This window comes from Zootoca vivipara, chromosome 1, assembly GCF_965207765.1.
Source record: "Zootoca vivipara chromosome 1, rZooViv2.hap1.1, whole genome shotgun sequence".
In the NCBI taxonomy this organism is placed as follows: domain Eukaryota; kingdom Metazoa; phylum Chordata; class Lepidosauria; order Squamata; family Lacertidae; genus Zootoca; species Zootoca vivipara.
In genome coordinates, this window is record NC_142582.1 from 108,528,143 (window position 1) to 108,543,164 (window position 15,022).

Genomic DNA, 15,022 nt, shown 5'->3' on the forward strand with positions numbered 1-15,022 from the left:
AAGCTAACAGTAAGATTGGGGGGACGGACAGAGCACCTTTTGAAATAAGTAAGTTTCACATTCCCTATGATGGAGATGGAAGAACAGCTCTGAATCCAAAAAAGAACCACTTTTAAGTAAGGGATGTTTGAGGAATTCGTTCTTTGCAAATTCCAGTACAAACTAACATGATCTGCACCTTCCAGACTTATATGTGGACTGGAATGTCATTAGTCTTTGAACTTCTCTGATTTTTATTATTCAGTTATCAGCTCAAAATGTGTATTTCATGATAAAATACATTTAGAAGAAAAAAATGCTATTTGATTCTATTTATGTTGCACCCACGTTTCATATATATTCATTCATAAGTCCTTTTGTCCCGTTTCTCCACTAATGCACAGTTTTTTATAAAAGTAAAAAAAAAACTGCACAATAATTCCAACTTTATATTTAAACAATTAAGCAATGGTTTAAAACAAACTGTGGCTTATTGTGGCATGCGAACATGGACCTTTATGCTATATTGAGCATCAAGAATGAACAATATACTGATAAATGTTTCCTGGGTGGATATCTATGCAAGTAGATCGGTAATGGCACAAATTCCATGAAAATTACCCCAAATCCTTAATTTCTTCAGTCTGTATATGAGAGTAAACACCTCAGTAAGGGCTAGCACTTCTTTGCTATGCAATTGCATTCATCTTCTATTTGTCATTCACATACTCCCAATATTAAAATGCCACGAGCATGTCCAGGATCTAAAGAATACTTTGAAAAATATGGAAGTGCTTCCTTAAATTCACTGGTTTCGTTCAACTCCCACTCCCAGCCAGATGCAGATCCTCATGCTTAATGGGAGGTAGCACCCAAATTTCCTTGTGATTTAGGAGCAGTTTCTAAGAGGCTACAGGGAGCCATAGCTGCCAAGTTTTCCCTTTTCTCGCGAGGAAGCCTATTCAGCATAAGGGAAAAATCCCTTTAAAAAAGGGATAACTTGGCAGCTATGCAGGGAGCTGCTTCAGTAAAGGGGGCCTCAGAAGCTTTACTGTGCATGTGGGGCTCACCCCACAGCAGTCAATGCCTTTGAGCTCTTTAGAGTGTTCATCTGTAAATGCAAGGAACTCAGGCGATGAAAGAGCAAGTGGGTAAAGCCATATTTCTTGCAACCCAATTATTAAGGCTGTTTGGTTTTTGGGTGCAAATGTGAACAACTATGGTATCTCCGAAGACCCCTTCATTCATTTCAAGACTCACCTACTAATAACTAAAGAGAACTCAACTGGCAGATTTATGAATCAATTACTACATGTCCTCTGAAAGGTCTTCTTGAGACTTGCGCCTAGGATTTCAGCATCAACAATCTGAATAGTGACTCGGTTTCCTCAACAGCCATCGTCCTCCAATTCAAACTCTTATCTCCAGTATTTATAGCAATATTCTCTCCTGGCCCATGTGCATTACAAACTAGCCCATCAATAACTTCAGGCAATCTTGCTAGCAAACAAATGCAATTTCGCCCAAGTCAGACGGTCAACTTTCCTCCCCTCATTGTGACCCTAATATACTACGTGGATAGGTCTTGTCCATGAAGCAGCAAAAAAAAAAAGTTTTTCAGCTCATGAGAAATTTAAGACGATTAAAAGATACACGATAAAAGTTGCTTACAAAGTTACCAAAGGGAAAAGCAATAGCAGAAGCTACCAATCTTTGGTTTGGTCTTTTAAGCCAACACAACGTAAATGTAAGAAAGATGCATTCTGTACATTGCGCCCTAAACACATTAGGGATTGAGAAATGTAGCTAATCTTAGCCTAATTGTTAAAAAGCAGTATTTACCTTTGTTTCTGCCAGCCATCGATGAGGGTCATTCTGTACCGCAGGTGTAAGTGATATTGCCTAAATCATATTTAAAAAGGAACAAACACTCGTACATTAATACACAAGGCCAGGTAAAAGTGCCAATTAAAATGCCAATTTTAGTCTTAGTAATTCTTCAATAGGTCTGAGCAACTTATTTCTGTAGCATGCCTAATTGTCAGGTATAGTAGGACATCTCCCAGAAAGAGAGACATTTTTTTGCAACCTGAGAAAAGGCAGGGGAGAGAGAGAGATTATTTATTCATTTTACACAAAAACTGTAACAACAGAAACCTCAATTTAACTGTAACAATATAATTATTTTTATTGTTTGTTTGTGCATGTCTTTGTAGCAATTTATTATTGTCATTGTGATGATGGTGATATCATCTTGTTGTTGATTAGATGTATCACTTTTGTTCCCCTGATGAATAATATCTCAAATTATGTAAAAAAATAAAATAGAAAGGGCAGCTTTTAAACTACCTCTGAAAAGGTCAAGAAAAAGTTAATCACATGCTGCTATAAATAGGTTTTTATGAGGTTTCCCTGACATGCTTCAGAAAAGGAGGGGGGAATCATACCCTGTGCATGTGTAATAAGAATTTAAAAAAAAACTAAACTGGTATACTTTTGTGCATGCTTATTTTGGTTTTTTAATAGTCATTAAATATAAAATTTGATAATTTGCATTCAATAAAGTTCAACTCAAAGTAGCCCACTGAAATTAATGAACCTATTATTCACATCAATTAATTTAAATGGGTCTACTCTGAAGTATGACTAGCATTCGCTTCATGATCTGCTAAAGCAGTATGGCTACATTATGTGTGTCTAGGGTTGGGAGGCATCATCTTTCTTAAGAGCACAAACTGCTTGACATGAAAAGGAAATCACACACAGCACAAATGGGCCAGGGCTATTGGACCCTATTTCAGTATACAAATATCATTTAGAAAGGAAAACAGTGAGGTGACTAATGTAAGAGCAGCAAACTACAAGTATGTTTTCCTATGTGCTTTAGCTCCCACCCTATTCTTTTGATTGTACATGTTTCAAAATGAATTGAATGTTGTGTTCTGAATTGTTGTAACATGCCCTGGGACCCTGTTGAAACAATAGCAATAATAACAGCCATCGTCTGTCAGAGAGGTTATGCAACACTGGTCAGGAGCAATAGGCTGCCATTTGTTACAGAGACCCACTACTAACCAAAAACATGCACTTCTCTTAATGGCACGGCTTACACACACAGCAGATAAGATAGTAAAACTGTTCCAGGGCTGTATTGGTTTCTAGTACAGATGGGAAGATCACATGAGCAAATGCTCAACTACACATTAAGCTTCCTGTATATAGAAAATTAGATGTCAGGAAGAATTCTTGTCAGCCTAAGCTTTCCTTTGATGTAAAGCTTTATATGTAAAGGGTTTTTTTAAAAAAAATTCAACCATGCAATCCTTGACCTTCAGTCTTAAATTTTACTACCCCCTCTACCGTTTGCATGTGCTAGGCTTAATAAAGCTGATGGTATCGGCCAACAAGTTAGATCCAAATGAATTATTGACATATATTTCTAAAATAGCAATTGCATTTTTAAAGGCAGAAGATTATCAAGTGCAACTCCTAATCTTCTGTTTCACAAAACATCTACATCAAGAGTAAGTTTAACAAGCAGCCATGAATAAAATGTTATGTCCATGTAATTAACAAGATTATAATCTAAGGCTAACTGAAAACTCATAGTTACTGTGAATTTCTCCACTGAATCCCTTGCGAGGACTTCACAAGCTGCATCAATTTCACTTCCTATCATAGAGAGGATGGATTCCTGTTCATTTTGCAGGCTTCGCAGTTGATCATGAAGCTGTAATCTGTCTTCCTCTATCCTTCTTAAGTGATCATCTTCTCCCAATGACCTTTTATTCTAAAGCAAAAAAATAGTATCATATGAACTAAAAGTTCTTCTGCCAGTTAATATCTGAACTTCCAAAACAGTGAGAAACCATAACCCACAAGCACATCTATGCTTCTGGGGATGGTGGAAGGAACTCAATGCTGTGCACTTGTCATAAGGAGTAACTGAACATGTTGTGCCCCAAATAGCCTACAATTGATGGGATGTGTCCTTTTGCTAGAATTGGTAGTGAAAAACTTGACCAAGAAGGGGTGTGAGAGAAAAGTGCAGGGGGAGAATACTTTGTAAGTTGCCACATTAGCAAGTCAAAGCCAAATGTTCAGCGGGGGTTGCTCTGTCCACACTACAGACATTTAAAACTGCATACTAAAAGAACAGTTCAAGCATCCAAACTCCTGCTGCAGCTTTCCTGACTGCAAGTTAGAGACATGTAGAAACAGAAGTAGGAATAACTTGTGTGATGATTCCCATTGGAAAATACGTACAACTTTCCTTGTATGCCATGGATCTGAGAAAATAGTATTTCAAAATGAAAAGCAGGCCTTATGCCAGGGGTCCCCAAGCTAAGGCCCGGGGGCCGGATGCGGCCCAATCACTTTCTAAATCCGGCCCACAGACGGTCCGGGAATCAGCATGTTTTACATGAGTAGAATGTGCCCTTTTATTTAAAATGCATCTCTGGGTTATTTGTGGGGCCTGCCTGGTGTTTTTACATGAGTAGAATGTGTGCTTTTATTTAAAATGCATCTCTGGGTTATTTGTGGGGCATAGGAATTCGTTCATATTTTTTTTCAAAATATAGTCCGGCCCCCCACAAGGTGTGAGGGACAGTGAAAAAGTTTGCTGACCCCTGCCTTATGCCCATATATTACATTGGAATTTCAACACTTATTGACACTCCCCCCAGCACTACTAGTAGTAGAAGTAATAACAACAACAACATCTGGGTTGCTGAAAATGGATGAAAACATGGAAACAAGGATTTCACTGCCATCAACATGTTCCCTGCTAAAGGCCTTAATCCATTATCTGTGGGCAACTACAGCCAAACAGATTCCTAGAACCCTATAATATTAGGCCAAGTATGCTACCGGCAAACAAAACACCGGCCTAGTTAATTAAAGACCCCACACTCACCAATATACATACACAACAAAGGCAGAGGGGTGTATTCCTCCAGGAGGTCAGGACCTTTCCACTTCAACCACTGTACAGTATTTATTATGTTAGTGGATCAGAGTTAAGCTGGCATTTGAGTGCTAAGGAAAGTTGAGCCAAAGTGGAAAACACAACATCAGGGAATAAATGAGTTGGAAAAGAGCCAGCATCATTTAGGCAGCCTCAGTCAGAAGCAGTAGCACGCAGGGAGAACAGGATGGGAGCCTTTATTGTAGCAGCTTGGTTTGCCTTTATTTCTTTCAGAGTTGGCAAGGAGAGTTGCAGTTGTTGGTCTTCTTTGTAAATTCTTCCATCTAGCAAATAAGCAGAACCTAGAGAGCAAATCCTGCCTAACATCTGAAGATTTATCCAAAAGCAAAATGATTTAATTTTACACTTCATTGCTGAGGTTTGCTCTCAACTGACATCTTTCATCTGAGATGACAACTGCCCGAACCACACGATGGCTTAGTTTAAAGCGTCAGCAAAATATTAACAAAGCAACCCTATCCCTGAAATATAGAACTGCAGCAGCAGCACCAGTGCAAGGGGGAATAATCAGGGCCATTTGGGACATGATGGGAGAAGGCGTGGAGCTTATTCAGAATCCTATCCTTTGGTCTGTCTTCAGTGCCATTTTCTGCACCTGCATAATAACTGTGTATTTTGCCTACGAAAGGGGGGGAGGGAGAAATCAAATTATTGCCTCAAAGCTCTGCCCTCAAAAGTTACACAGGATGACACAATTCCAAGTAATTCAGCAGTCAGTCACAGCACGTTATCAGCAACATATAAGCCTCAGCTAAGAAAATGGACAACACCACCGTGCGGCCATATCTGCAGAACCAGGAATATATGATCAGGGACAGTGATAGGGAACCTTGAAGAAAAGAAGCATTTTGCATAAGCAATTAACAGTCAAGGTCAACAATGAAGGAGAAACAAAGAGAAGGGAAACAAGGAGTTGGGGGCCACCCACTGGCACAGTAAGGATCCTCCTCTCCTTGAATTTTTCCACCTTAACTGGTCATTAGAAGAACTTGTAACTCAGAATATATACCAGAGTTTGCTTATTTCCGACTCCTTCCTAAATGTTTTTCTCTTTTACGTTGTCTTTTTAGATTGTAGGCCCTGAGAGCAGAGACGGTAGTGATTTCTAATCCACCCTTGGAATCTTTTTTGGCTACAGAAAAGGTCAAAAGGATCTGTCAGTGAACCAAGAAGACTGGCCTGCTGCAGAGCAGGTGCCCCCCCCCCCAAGTTCCCAGTAATAATGAATCTAAACAAACCAAGTTGCACAACACTTCGGTTACACATTTTGCTATCCCAAGCCAAATTGCTACTTATCGCGGGTTAGGAAATGTCCCCAAACAAAGCCATGTGTGTGGTGACTGAAGATGAGCACTTAAGTCTGTTTCCTTGGATCACTTTTTCATGTGAAAAACACCATGGGTCCATTATTACTCCAGTATTTTCCACTAGCTGGGACAACAACAACAACAACAAAGCACCCCATGGCAATAATTAATAGAGTTCTTGGGATATTTTGTTGCCTGGGCTTTTTTTTTCCAAAAAGAAAACTTTGTATGGTTATCTCAACCTGCTTTCCTGCTCACTTTTTGTTGGGGGGGGGATAACAGGTTATATTTGCTGTGAGGGGTGGGGCAGCAAGCACAGGAATCAAGTGATTTCTTGGGATACGGTATTTTACATCCCTGACACTTTTAGTTTACAGCAGGAAAACTGTTAACAGTTTCCTGTGCAGGTGGCAATACCCTGCTAACAACACACACAATGTAACGGTTGTTTTTGACTATGTAACTTCTATTTCAAACACAATTCAACATATACGGTAATTCTCATGAAGTGTAATTCCATAGACCGGGGTCAGCAAACTTTTTCAGCAGGGGGCCGGTCCACTGTCCCTCAGACCTTGTAGGGGGCCGGACTATATTTTGAAAAAAATTATGAACAAATTCCTATGCCCCACAAATAACCCAGAGATGCATTTTAAAGAAAAGGACACATTCTACTCATGTAAAAACATGCTGATTCCCGAACCGTCTGCAGGCCGGATTTAGGAAGTGATTGGGCCGCATCCGGCCCCCGGGCCTTCGTTTGGGGACCCCTGCCATAGACCAACGCATCATGCAAACAGGAACATATAAAGAGAAATTAAAGTCCAATGGATGGTCAGGAGATGAAGTCCATTTGGTTCTTCATTCGGTGACAATATCCTAGCACTGAAGCACTGTGCTGTAGGTCTGCTTCTGTGTAAAGTCTGCAGCGAAATGCACACTCAAGGTAATCAAATAAAAAAGCCTCTATTTTGGCCATACATTATAAAGAAACAGAGCACTATCACCACCAATAATGCTTCAATTTTGAAAGCAGGGAAGTAATTGGCAGTTACAAGAAGACAGTCTACAAACAGCAGCATTGAAGGAATTGTATTAGGCACTCTAGATCGTTTGACTATAGACCAGAGGAGCTCACACTGTCTGGGAAAAGATGATTCCACACATATCTTCAGCTATTTAAATGTAAGGAAGGTTTGTCTATACCAGCACCAACCAGGGCATGTTGCCAACTTTGAAAGTGCTTTGACCCCAACAATAGGCCTGCACAGCAGCTGGTATCAGACCCCTCACACAAGGTGGGGCGGGAGAAGAAGAAACATATATGCGTCCCCCATCTATATTACTGGGGGGAGGGGAATAGCACAAAACTTAACATTAAAGCATCTCCTTAATAGAATATAAGCTACTGAAAGAGAGAGTTCAGGTAAAAGAAACAACAACAACAACAACAGCTGTATACCCTACTAAGGCTTTTTGATGTTCTTGAAATAATATTAATGGTAACAATATAAACTAGAAAGAGAAGTTGAAAGGAATCAAACATCCTGTCTACGGACGAGGTTTGTCCCAATTCTAGAATTCTTTTCCATCTGAAGCCTAAGATATTATCTGGTCATATTTTTGGCCACTAATGAACACTTTATGTTGAAACACATCTGGCCTTTGTGTGCTCACACACAGAGAAAGTCTACTTCAACTTGATTTTTCAGCAGAAAGAATAATAGCACCAGTGAACCTGCAACGTTTTCTGTGATCCGATAGAAGTCCCAGTAAAAGCCAAAACTTCAACGATAGTAAACAATAAGTGATTACTTATCATGATGGTCACTTTTAATATTCACTAGATGCAATGGGGATTGTGATAATTGATCGTCTCCTGCATTTTAGACTCTGATGTAACGCTAAAATCTGCCCAATGTTATAATGGAAGCGGATGTTGCTGCAGGATGGAAAAAGAGAGGACCTCAAAGGGATTTCATGTACGTCATATAATCGTATTTGCCAATAGCTCTTATAGACTGACTTGTTTGTTTTAGAAAAGTACAGCCCTATTATGCATGTGGGGAGAAACCCCAAAGGCTTTCGCTTGCATATTTTGGATGGGGTCAATGGTTCAGTTTCTCCCAATTGCTTGTGAGGGACTTTTTTCCCTACAACATTTAATAAGCAAAGTTAAACAGCTCTCAAACAAAATGAAAAACAGAATATGAACACTCGTTTGACATTTTCTCATTTAATAGATTTTTCTTTGACATTATAAAAGAGCTAGTCCTGAGCAGCTGCTCAGATCAGATCCAAAGAATACAACCGTAAGGATCCAATCATCTCTCTCTCTCTCTCTCTCTTTTCCCTTTTTGTTTTTTACCCAAATAAATATTTTGATTTGGTAAAAATGGAATCCGTGCTCTCATGTTCTCTCTTTAATTACGTCCATGCAGCAAGAAGAGTCATCAGAATGCCTGTCATCAGAAAGCGCAAATCCAAACACAGCTTGGCCATGTCAGTCTTTGGGAAAGGAAATGGTTGGTATGCACCAGCAAAACTTTATTTCCAAGCCAATGCTTTAAGTTAACCTTTTGGTTGTATAATGGCCTGGAGAACAGAGAAAACCATAAGCATCTTCTGTTGGGATGCTATCTCTGAGTCTTTCAAATTACAGGATGAACCTACATTTTATTAAGAGAGGGCAGAATGTTTTTTGTTCAAAGCTTTCAACTGGAACATCACATTATTCATTTGTCACGTCCTGCGAATATACTTGGAACCCGTTAAATTCTGTCGCCTATTCCTGCCACCTCCTGCAGAATGTTTAATAAGGAATCACGTTCAAAAGCTTTACCAGAAGTTTTAAAGTAGAATATGCTGGTGCAGAGTAAAGAGGTTTGGTGTTGCAGGCAGACAAAGCACATCTTCTCAAAGCACAGCTCTCATGGAAAACACCAAATAACAAGGAATAACATGCTTGAAAGAAAACAAAGAACAGGCGAAAACCAAAAGTCCATATAGTTAAAGCTATCTTTTTCCCAGTAGTGATATATGGAAGTGAGAACTGGACCATAAAGAAGGCTGATCGCCAAAGAATTGATGCTTTTGAATTATGGTGCTGGAGGAGACTCTTGAGAGTCCCATGGACTGCAAGAAGATCAAACCTATCCATTCTGAAGAAAATCAGCCCTGAGTGCTCACTGGAAGGACAGATCGTGAAGCTGAGGCTCCAATACTTTGGCCACCTCATGAGAAGAAAAGACTCCCTGGAAAAGACCCTGATGTTGGGAAAGATTGAGGGCACTAGGAGAAGGGGACAACAGAAGACAAGATGGCTGGACAGTGTTCTCGAAGCTACGAACATGAGTTTGACCAAACTGCAGGAGACAGTGCAAGACAGGAGTGCCTGGCATGCTATGGTCCATGGGGTCACGAAGAGTCAGACACGACTAAACAACTAAACAACAACAACAACAAAACAAATGAACAATAGAGAAGGTGTCAAAGCTTTTAGTGCACAATAGATTTAATAGGGAGTAAACTGAAGTCTTTTAGAGGAAAAGGTTGATATGCACAGAGAAGTCAAAGAAAGGCAAGCCAGAAATTCTTTTTTAAATGCTTGTTTGGTGTGCAGAGTTCAAGGTGTTCTGATCACTCCAGTACTTCCTGCAAAACTTTAGATATTCTGCCCCTCCGTGGGATCAGATTCAATTGGGATGGCAAGGTTTTGTTCACTTCAAGGTTAACTTGGGAAACTTATCCCCCCCCCCACATCCAAATAAGGTTGAAGCCATCATTGTACTAAGAGGGAAATAATCACTCAGAAAGTGTTGTTAATACTCCTCAAAAGAGACCTGTTGGAATGTAATGTAAAAGTGCTGTCTAAAATGTTTAAAATATTATTGGAATAGAAGACAAAGGATGAGCAAGTAAAATCTTCAATTATACATTGGTCAATAGATATTGGTCGTAATATAGACATGGAAGCACGGGAACGATGGTGGAATAGGGATATAAAATTTACAGTGTGTTATGGTTTCAGAGAAAATCATATGAAAATGATATATTGATGGTATCTAACACTGAGTAAACTGGCAAAAATGCATAAATCTAAATGAAATAAGTGTTAGAAATGTAAAGAGAAAGAAGGTTCTTTTGATCATATGCGCTGGTCTTGTTGCAAGGTTAAGGCTTACTAGGAAATGATATAAAATGAAATGAAAGGGATGTTTAAAATAACGTTCGTAAAAAAAAACACCAGACGCTTTTCTCTTGGGAATTATAGGGACAGAACTACCTAAAATGTATAAGTTACAGGTAGGTAGCCGTGTTGGTCTGACGTAGTCGAAATAAAAAATAAAATAAAAATCCTTCCAGTAGCACTTTAGAGACCAACTAAGTTTGTCATAGGTATGAGCTTTCATGTGCATGCACACTTCTTCAGATACAATGAAACAGAAGTCACCAGACCCTTATGTATAGTCGGGGGCGGGTATTACCTGGTCTGAATAAGGACATTGGATTCTTATCTCATTAAACATGATAAAGCTTTCTTTAGCCATCTCACCTTGCTTTTTCCTGCAAGACCAATTGCAGTCGTTTACAGTCGTTTACAGTCGTCAACAGGTTTACCACTCCTATCAGCCAATCACCCATTCCCACCACCCATCTGTGTAATATCCCCCCACCCTCTGACTATACATAAGGGTCTGGTGACTTCTGTTTCAGTGTATCTGAAGAAGTGTGCATGCACATGAAATCTCATACCTATGACAAACTTAGTTGGTCTCTAAGGTGCTACTGGAAGGAATTTTTTATTATTATTATTTCTAAAATGCATAGAAATTTATTCATGTATGCGACTGCAGCAGCAAGAATGTTACTTGCCCAAAAATGGAAATAAGAAGTCCAGGCAAAGGAAGAATGGATACAAAAACTTATTGAATATCCAGAAATGGCGAAACTTATGGGAAGAATACGAAATCAAGATAACAAACTTTTTATAAAAGAATGGAAATCATTTATTGAATATTTACAGATCAATTGTAAACAGAGAAAAACACTGGCAGGACTATTGTAATAACCTGCAGTTTCGTAAGAATACATATTTAAAGAAGATGAATAAATGAACAAATTAAGTGTAATTTGGATATGCAGAAGATATAAAAAATAAATTTAAGGAACCGCAGAAAGTGGGGGAAGGAAGTCAAGTTTTGAAATGTCAAAGTGATTGTAAAATCAGTGAAATGTATAAATTGGAAAAAATTAAAAGGGGGGGTGTTGCTATTGTATGCTCCCAAAAGTGTCGTTACTGTATGTGACACCACAAATTAGCTGATCACCACCACCAAGAATGACAGAAGTTCACAAACAATCTGGGCCCAAAATTAATCCATTAAAGGGGAAAACATTAAAACACTCCAGAGATCCCAACAAAATTCTAACATCTACATTCGGGGTGGGGTGGGGTGATGGGACGGAAAACAATATACATTTTTTAAATTTGATCATTCACATATCCAAATCGTGGCAGAGTTGGGCCACCAGCCAAAGATGGTGGAAGGCAATCTGCGCTACCAGGGCCACTGAGCCTCAAGCAACAGCAACAGATTCATAAACACCCCCATGTTATGCACCTGCTCCTTAAGAGGGAGTAAAACCCCATCAAGAGAGCAGGCAACCTCCCATCCATCCAGTCTAGGGAATCGCCTACTGACAGTGCCTCAGTATTATCCGGATTGAGCTTCAGTTTAATGGATCTCATCCGGTTCATTACTGAGGCATCTCCAGTTCTGCAGCAGATCACCTGTTTTCTGGATTGGGTTCTAAAATGATAGGGGTAGATTTCATTTATTAATTCTTGCTTTCGAGGTTGCTTTGGTGAGGTTTGCATTTGTAGCTTAAATTCCTTGCCTGTGACATGCAGCATGTGATCATCCGGATGAAAAGGGCTAACTTGAGAATAGCAATTGGTTATAAGGGAATTTATCTTAGTACCGACACTTGGACTAGTTCAAATTTAGGGCCGCTCTTAACCTGCTTAGCTTTACCATTGAAATCATATAATCTGGTTCCTCCAGACTGTTTCTCAAAGTGCACGGGCTGCTAGAAGTTTGAGGAATGTCTGCTTTGCATGCTAAAATGACTTATGCAAATAAATAAATAAATAATTTTTTGCTGTTTTCCTCGTCAGCAAATTGACATCATCAAACATATCAGGATCCAAAACTATATCATGCCAGCCACCATTTTGTTGCACATCTTTTTTTACAGAGTTAAAAAAAAAAGATGGGGAAAGAAATAGTAAATCGGAACAATGTTAGGCATAGAGAGAGAGAGAGATGGAAAAGATGGAAAACGAGAGTGATGACATATATAGCAAAAAAGCAGAGAACTGGGTGCTAAAAGGTGGGTCCTAGCCTAAAGAGAGTGCAAAATATGGTCTGAAGCACTGGGAGGCAGTGCAAGACAGGAGTGCCTGGCGTGCTATGGTCCACAGGGTCACGAAGAGTCGGACACGACTAAACGACTAAACAACAACAAAAGCCTAAAGAAGCCAAACTCTACCTTTTCATCCAGTTCTTGTTTCATCAGCTGGTATTTTCGCCTAAATTTTGAATTTTCTTCTTCCTTCTGGCTTAACTCCTCCACCAGCTTATCACACTCAATCTTCATCTTTTCTACCTGTCGGCGATGAGCTTTTACCAAATTTCTTTCTTCTACAAGCTCTGCCTGTTGGGAATAAGCAAAACAAAGAACAAAGTTGACCATGCTTATTTAAGTTCCCAACTTCTTGGCCAAACTTTTATGAAACAATTTTAATGAGGGAGGGTTTCATATAGATTTATCTGAAGGAAGCCTCTTATTTGAAATCCACGTCACATATCAAATGGCACCATAATTGTTTATCATCAGGTAGCTTTATTGCTATATAATATATGTGTATATTGACAGTTCTATCTGTGAAGTTCTGTCTTTGACACTTCTATCTTTCCCCTTCTGCTGAAAATATGGCTGTCCATGTCTCTCCAACATTTCCCCATGCCATATTGACCCCAAAGTGTTTTTCTTTACCGTAACCTGATAGTAACTTTGTAAAGACTGACAAGAAAGCAGATGAGACCCCAAAGGGTGTCCATTCTCACCAAGGAAATGTCAGACGGAAATAAGAAATACAGAAATGCAGAAATGTCAGACGGAAATAAGAAATACAGTTCTTGCTTACCAGCAGGTTGGAAAACAGGATTGAAATAACCTAATACAGTACTCTATTATTGATAAATAAAATAGCAAGCAATCACGTTTTCTATCAGTACAATGGTACCTCGGTTTATGAACACAATTGGTTCTGGAAGTCTGTTCATAAACTGAAGTGTTCATAAACTGAAGCGAACTTTCCCATTGAAAGTAATGGAAAGTGGATTAATCTGTTCCAGACGGTCCGCGGAGTACTTAAACTGAAGCGTTCATAAACTGAAGCGAACTTTCCCATTGAAAGTAATGGAAAGTGGATTAATCCGTTCCAGACGGGTCCGCGGAGTACTCAACCTGAAGCGTACTTAACCCGAAGCATGGGTGTAATTGGTTCCGGAAGTCTGTTCATAAACTGAAGCGTTTATAAACTGAAGCGAACTTTCCCATTGAAAGTAATGGAAAGTGAATTAATCCGTTCCAGATGCGTCCGCGGCGTTTGTAAACCGAAAATTCGTAAACCGAGGTGTTCATAAACTGAGGTTCCACCCTAATCCCATATTTATTAATCTAGTACAGTGGTACCTCTACTTACGAATTTAATGCGTTCCAAACACACATTCGTAAGTCGAAAAAATTTGTAAGTCGAATCCCATAGGAATACATTGGGAGAAAAATTCGTAAGTAGAAGCAACCCTATCTAAAAATTTGTAAGTAGAAAAAATCCTATCTAAACCGCATCCAAGATGGCGGACGGAGCTCCATTCATAAGTAGAAACATTCGTAAGTAGAGTTATTCGTAAGTAGAGGTACCACTGTAGTTAGTTTACATAATCCAGGACAACTGGTGTTTTGATTCTGTTCATGCTGTTCTCTAAAATATCAACTTACAGGATCAAACTACACAACAGAGACTTCTGGCAATAGATATATCCTTCCCAGTCTCTGCAAGGGATCCAGATTGTTTTGCACGGTATTAACAGATTTGACCACATGCTGCTCCTCATATAGTTCTTGTGTTGCACCAAAATGTCACTTTGTATTTGCCACCTACTCCATGCCCACTCTCAGCCATTGCTTAAAAAAAAATGTCTAGAATGAGATCACACAAGCTATTGGCCAGGTCTGTGCAAAATGCTAAACTACAGTTCGGCGCTAAAAGCTTGAGCAGAAAACAGCTGCCACAAACCCCAGACTCATGCGCTCCCCCCTCCTCATGGTTACCTTTTCCTGTAAAGTTTTAAACAAATCAAGAGATCATGCATTCTACCAGGTGGGAGCAGTGGATAGGGTGCACCCTGCATGAATAGTTCTGGGACCAGAGGGCTAGACTGCCAAAGAAAAAGCAACAATGTCCTTCAGCTTCTCTGGGCTTCCCCATGATTCTCTGGAACCTTAAAACAATCACTCTTTGCGGGTGGTTACCTGGAGCTGTGATTAGTATCCAGGAGTTGGACTAAAGGTGGACATAAACTAAAGCACATTCTGCACACGCAGAATCTCATTTTGCATTTCGAGTGGTTAGGAGGACCTCTTGATGAAACAGAATTCAATTAATTCAGTGCAT

The 15,022-nt window shown here is 39.5% G+C and overlaps 1 protein-coding gene across 5 annotated transcripts in view; it reads right to left on the reverse strand.

Moving 5' to 3' along the window:
* The window catches only part of CEP128 (centrosomal protein 128), a 189,998-nt gene that overhangs the window by 116,606 nt on the left and 58,370 nt on the right, over window positions 1–15,022 (reverse strand). For all 5 annotated transcript variants that reach the window (XR_015950693.1, XM_035107862.3, XM_035107853.3 and 2 more), the window contains exons 15-17: window positions 12,832–12,996; window positions 3,593–3,769; window positions 1,822–1,881 (exon numbers count right to left, since the gene is read on the reverse strand). Coding sequence is in view for 4 of the 5 variants with exons in the window: in XM_035107862.3 (XP_034963753.3) it covers window positions 1,822–1,881; window positions 3,593–3,769; window positions 12,832–12,996 (402 nt within the window). In the remaining variant the exon portion in view is untranslated. The remainder of the gene's footprint in view (window positions 1–1,821; window positions 1,882–3,592; window positions 3,770–12,831; window positions 12,997–15,022) is intronic.